The sequence below is a fragment of the Plasmodium gaboni genome, chromosome 4 (assembly GCF_001602025.1).
Source record: "Plasmodium gaboni strain SY75 chromosome 4, whole genome shotgun sequence".
Taxonomy (NCBI): Eukaryota; Apicomplexa; class Aconoidasida; order Haemosporida; family Plasmodiidae; genus Plasmodium; species Plasmodium gaboni.
The window spans coordinates 737,743-744,688 of NC_031484.1; the positions used below are offsets into that span (position 1 = coordinate 737,743).

Consider the following 6,946-nt stretch of genomic DNA (forward strand, 5'->3'; position numbering starts at 1 on the left):
TTTTTTTTTTTTTATACCTTTTCTAGAAGGCCAAATCCATGTTGAATTATAAATCCAAATGCAAATAAAATGCAGAAATATATATGGGGTATGTCATCATCTAAATATGATAATCCAAAATAATTTTTTGTAATTAAAGGTACTAATACTTTTAAAATTTTAGAAACTGGTACCAAATGGAATGGTACCGATGTTAATTCGCTCATATTATTTTATGAGACATAAAAAAAAAAAAAAAAAAAGATGAAATAATAAAAAAGAAAATAAAATTATAAGAAAAAAAAAACCGATTTTTTTTTTTTTTTTTTTTTTTTTTTGCCTTATGACATAATTAAATATGAGTAGTAAAAAATATCTAAAATTTGTAGAAAATAAATTAATATAAAATTAACAAATCGGAAAAAAAAAAGTAATATGATAAAAGATATAAGAATATTTATAAGTAAAACCTATTTGGTGAGTCTACATATATATATATATATATAATATAATTATATATTGATATATTTATATTTTTAAGAATAAAAAAATAAAAATATAAAGATAAATATATAATAAATAAGAAATATATAGTTAATATTATACATATATATATATATATATTTAAAGGACGGTCCTATAAATAAATTATATATTATTATATATATATAATATAATTAAAAATTAACAACCCGATGAAATATTAAATATTGAATTAATTTTTTTAAAAACCTAATATATATATGAAATATATTATTATTATAATATATAATTTAGAAGACCACATTTTTTTTCTTGTTATTTTTGTTGCATGGCTTTTTTAAAGCATATATATAAATATATTTTTAAATTATATATATGGAGTAAAAAAAATAAAACAAATAAATTATATTATATATATATAATATATTTATATATATTTTTTTTTTTTTATATGTTGGCTGTAAAATAAAAAAGAAAAAAAATATTATTTTGTATATATACCTATAAATTATAATATATAATTATAATATTTATAATTTTTTTTATTTTGGGGGGCAGAAGACCTATCATTTATAAAATTTTTATTTAATCATATAAAAATATATATATATATATATATATATATATAGTGAAGAACAAAAGATTATATATTTTTTTTATACCCATTACATAAATTATATATAAAATTTAATAATAATGTTATATAAAAAATATATATTTATCAAACGAAGGGCATTTTATAATTTTTTTTTTATTCCATATAAAATTTTATTCATGTTTTTTTGTTAATATTAAATGTGTTTAATAGTTATCAAGAGAGGCCCCAATTCTTTTAAAAAATGCCTTAAATAATAATTAATATTTAAAAATAAATAAATAAGTAAATAAATGATTATATGAATAAATGATTAAATGAATAAATGATTAAATGATTAAATGATTAAATGAATAAATGATTGAATGAATTAATGTATGAATAAATGATTGAATGAATAAATGTATGAATAAATGAATCAACAAATGAATAACATATAAAAAAAAAAAATAATAATAAATAATTTCCATATAATAATTATTTTATTATATACTTTCTTATTTTAATTTTATATATGTAAAATTATAAAATGTTAATAATGGGAAAATATCTCTTCTTCTTTTTCTTTTTTTTTTTTTTTTATATGTAATATAAGTAGCTCTTATATCCTAGGAACGTTTCCTTACTTTTTAGATCAGCTTTTATTAGGTCATAATAAATGAATAATAGTATTCGGATTTATTTATTATTATTTATTATTTTTTATATTAGGTATATTTTAACAGTTGAGAAAAAAAATAATAATAATAATAAAACAACAATATTATATATATATATATATATATTACTTAAGATATAATAAAAAAATAAAAGAAATATATAATTTTTATATAGGCAAATATAAGAATAATAGATATTATATTATAATAAGGGGAAATATATATATACTTGAATATAAATAATAAATATTATATATATATATATATATATATATTTATATATTTGATCATTTGTTTTTTAGTATATAATATTCTATCTAATTAATTTGTATTATATATATATATATATATATGTATATGTTGATAAATACAATATTATATTTGTTCATAAAGCAATATATTGTATTAACAATATTTAGAACACATCATATATATAGTAGTAATATATAATATAAATATTTTACAAATTAAAAGAAGGAACTATGGTTTTTTTTATATTGTTGTAATATTTAATAATTAATTTTCTACATTTTTTGTAATAACAACCTTTGAGTGTTTATAATATATATATATATATATATATATATATATATATAATAATTATTCTTCATATTAATAATTTTTTTTTTTTTTTTTTTTGTGTGTGACATTTGTATATATATATATTTATATATATATATTTATATGTTATTCCTGAGTTTGAAAGAATATATGTTATATGTATAAACAATATTGATCATATCTTTTAATAATATATATATCTACATAGAAAGATATATATAAAGATATACATATATAATACCTCCTATTTAGCAGTATAAAATATATTATTTATTTTATTTTTTTTTTTTTTTTTTGAATTATTTATCTGTTTGATTAACCTTTTAAACTTATCATATTATTTGTATTTAAAAAATATGTATAGTAATTGTTTGAGGCACCGCCCCCATTTATCTTTGTGTGTTTTTCTGCTTGTCTGTGTTTTTTACGTTTTTGTCAAGGTAAATAATAAATTTTAAAAAAAGATAGAGAGAAAATTTGTTTGGGTGTGCAATAGACATATCAATGAAAATAATATGGGCACAAGGATAAAATATAAACATATAAACATATAAACATATAAACATATAAATATATGAATGTTTATATATATATATATTTTTATTTTTTTAGGAGCTTACCACATACCATAAAAGTTCTAGTGGATCATGTGTTAATAGTTTGTGGTCCAGAAATTTGTCAGAACCCAACAATACTAGAAACAACAATTTATTTAATAATAAATTAAAATCCAATCCATATGATTCAAAATTTAGAAACGATATATACACATCCAGAGGGTCTCATAATACTATGGAATCCAAAGAGAAAAGCAGTTTAAGAGACGGGGTGTCAAGAAATAATGCTAGCGATGTTTCAAGAAACCATTTGAGAGAACCTTTATATAAACGATTTGAAAAAAGAAACAATGATCCAGAAGAAGAAAGAAAAAGAAGAGAAGAGGAAAAAAATAAATTAGAAGAGGAAAGGAAAAAAAGAGAAGAGGAAAGAAAAAGAAGAGAAGAAGAAGAAAGAAAAAGAAGAGAAGAGGAAAAAAATAAATTAGAAGAGGAAAGGAAAAAAAGAGAAGAGGATAGAAAAAGAAGAGAAGAAGAAGGAAGGAAAAGGAGAGAAGAAGAAAGGAAAAAAAGAGAAGAAGAAATTAATAGATTAGAACAAGAAAGAAAACAAAGAGAAGAAGAAAGAAAAAGAAAAGAAGAAGAAGAAAAGAAAAGGAGAGAAGAGGAAAGAAAAAAGAGAGAAGAAGAAATTAATAGATTAGAACAAGAAAGGAAAAAAAGAGAGGAAGAACAAAATAAGTTGGAAGAAGAAAGAAAAAAAAGAGAGGAAGAACAAAATAAGTTGGAAGAAGAAAGAAAAAAAAAAGAGGAAGAAAAAAATAAATTAGAAGAAGAAAGAAAAAAAAAAGAGGAAGAAAAATCAAATGAGTCTGAAAAATCAAATGACACATTTTTATCCAATGATGATACTAATTCAAATGGAAGTACCAATATAGAATCTTCCGAATTATTAGGAAATGATATGGATGAATATAGCGATTCAAATGATATATCTAGCCTGGAGGATTTTAATAATGATATAAATGAAGCGTTGAATATTTTATCAGATGATGAAATTGATAATATGATTAATAACTTAAATGATATTCTTTCAGTTGAAGAGATGCAGGATATATGGAATGAATTATGTAAGAGTGAAAAGTATAAATTTTTATATCTTATATATGATTTAAGAAAATTATATGAAGAATTAATAGATGATATTGATGATATTCAAGAAGAGGAAGAAGAATTATGGGAAACGTGTGTTTTTGGTGTTGGTAAGATACAAGTACAAGCATCTGGAACTTATAATGATTTATTTAATAATTTATTAAGTGATGAAGATGTTTCAAAAGAAGATTTTATTGATTTTATAAAAGAATGTAGAAATAGATTATCACTTATAAGAAGTCAATTAAAAGATAAATGTGAAAAAAAAATTAGTGATGGTTTGTCTAATTAGAGTATATGATATATATATATAAAAAAAATAAAATAAAACAAAATAAAAAAAAAAAAAAATATATATATTTATATATATATATATTTTTATATATTTATATACATACTATGTTTTGTCATTTTATTGTGTAAGTGGTTTTTTTTTTTTATATGTTTGAAAATATTCCATTTTAATTGGGACATCATTGAACTTCATTTGTAGTACATAAATTAAATGATGAAATATATTATGTAAATATTTTTCTTTTGAATAGAATGTTTTATATAACATTTGTCTTAAATCATCACTAGTAATAAATAAAGAATATTCATTTGATAAGTCTAAAATTCTTTTTAATAATTCATCTTTTTGAAATGTTCTCCATGTATTTAATTTAATTTTGTCTTGAATAATTTTTGTTTTATCGTTTATTATATTTGTATGATATTCGATTCTTTTAAGAATATGTTTCATTTCTTTATGTATAAATTTTATTGTATCAATATATATATAGGAACCCATTTTTTTATTTAAATTGGTTAATAATAATTCACTTTGTTGTAAAATATTTGTCATATCTGATATGTCTTTATTTAAGTTGATTGATTTAATAGATAATATTCTTTTATTTATATATTCATCATAATGATATTTGATTCCGTTTGTATCACAGAAATTAATATTATCACATGAAATTTGTTGAAAAAGATTTGTACTAAAATTTTTCATATCCATACATATTTTATTAAAATCATTTTCATGATTTTTTATACATTGAATTAATTTATTTTTTTTTGTATTATATTCGTCCATCATCTTTTTAAACGTTCTATTCATAAGATCATTTTTTTTATTATTTGAAGGAGTATTACTACTATCTGTATCTTGTATATTATCTTCTACTTCTTCGATTTCTTCATCCGTCTCTTCAGATCTATCATCGATTTCTTCAGATATATCATATCTATAGGAATCTTCATTCTTATTATTTATATCATAAGGATGCTCTAATTTTTTTATAGTTGCAATTAAATCATTATTTATATCATTACATTTACTTTTCACTTGATCATATTTTTCATTTATATTCTTAATAAAAGCATCTACATCTTTATACTTCCAAAATGTAGATAACTTATGATATATAGAATTATAAGATATATGTTTGTGATAATCTATATAAATATAATAAGGTATTATAATAAAATCCAAATGTCCTTCTTTTTCTTGTATAATATCAATAGAATCTGCAATGTTATAATTAGATAACTCTTTAAAATCATATTGTAAAAAATTAACATTTTTATAATCCACATTTTTATGGTCTTCATTATTTTTTACATCATTTTTTTTATTTTCTAACATGCCATCATTTATTTGGTTTAATACAGAATATTTTTTTATAAAAGAATTATGAGAAGGCATAAACAAATATTTTAAACCATCATTTACATTTATATTCAAATATGATTTTATATATGTTGAATGATTTGTAGTATTATTTCTTTTTATATTCTCTTTATCATTATCAATTTCTTTTTTGATATCCTTTTTATTTTTTATATCATTTTTTTCTTCTTCAGTGCTCTTTATTGGTAGTAATGTCAGATTATTTTCTTGATTCTTCGTTTTTTTTATTGCATTTTCAAAACTTAATCCTGTACATATAGTAAATTCAAAATTAACATGTTATATATAAATATAAATATATATATATATATATATATATATATATATAAGTATTTATTTATATATCTACATATATATATATGATGTCATAATTATCATTGTCATAGAGTCATATGACCTCATAAATATGTTTACATAATTTTTTTAATATATATATATTTTTATTTTATTTTATTTTTTTTTTTTCTTTACTATTTAATATAAACAGATGAATATATAAAATGGTCAAAATTAATTTTTTTTTTATTCTTATCATTCTATTATGTGACTTAATTCTTCATGGGTGTATAATTTATTCAACGCACACATATATATATATATATATATATATATGTATATATTTATTTTTTATTATTTTTTTGGAACATTTAATTTTTACATAACCACCTTTTTTAAATTAATGGAGAAATCTTATGAATTTATTTTAAATCATATTTTTTAATAATATAAATTTGAAAAAAAAAAAAAAAAAAAAAAAAAAAAATTACATATATATATATATATATATTTATTTATTTATTTATTTATTCATTTATATAGAACAATCCTACATTTACCATTGTTTAATTTGTGTAAAAACTTATTTTATATATAAAAAATAAAATAATAAAAATTATATAAACTTCGATAAATTTTTTTTTTTATAAATATTTTATCGTGATTATATTTTTTTTTTCTTATATAAAAATGAAGTTTATATGGGTACCTAATTTTTTTTTTTTTTTTTTTTTTTGTTTTCTTAAATTTAGTACCATTATTTTTTTTTACACCGTAATATGCATGTGTGTATATATTTTTGAAAAGCTTAAAATCTTTTATTATATATATTTTTTTTTTTATATACAATTAATTTGATAATTACATTTCAAAATTAATTTATATAATATATATATATATATATTTTTTAATATATATTTTTTTTTTTTTGTTGGTATATTTTTTCTTCAAAAAATAAAGAAAAAATTGAAATATTTTGTTAAATAAGGCCATTTATTTA

General features: G+C 17.8%; 3 protein-coding genes across 3 annotated transcripts in view; 1 reads left to right on the plus strand and 2 right to left on the minus strand.

The window, feature by feature from the left end:
- PGSY75_0423900 (putative protein, unknown function) overlaps nt 1-206 on the minus strand; it is a gene marked incomplete at both ends in the record, with an annotated part of 498 nt that extends 292 nt beyond the window's left edge. Inside the window, one exon of the mRNA XM_018784281.1 lies at nt 18-206. Within this exon, the coding sequence (XP_018643444.1) occupies nt 18-206 (189 nt within the window).
- Nucleotides 207-2,633: 2,427 nt separating this feature from the next.
- PGSY75_0424000 (exported protein (PHISTc)) lies at nt 2,634-4,281 on the plus strand (the record flags this gene model as incomplete). Its single annotated transcript, XM_018784283.1, has 2 exons — nt 2,634-2,717; nt 2,890-4,281. 2 exons carry the CDS (start codon nt 2,634-2,636, stop codon nt 4,279-4,281), a joined length of 1,476 nt encoding a protein of 491 aa, XP_018643445.1.
- A 120-nt stretch (nt 4,282-4,401) lies between these two features.
- On the minus strand, nt 4,402-6,205 carry PGSY75_0424100 (reticulocyte binding protein 5; the record flags this gene model as incomplete). Its single annotated transcript, XM_018784284.1, has 2 exons — nt 4,402-5,918; nt 6,142-6,205. 2 exons carry the CDS (start codon nt 6,203-6,205, stop codon nt 4,402-4,404), a joined length of 1,581 nt encoding a protein of 526 aa, XP_018643446.1.
- Between the last annotated feature and the right edge of the window lie 741 nt (nt 6,206-6,946).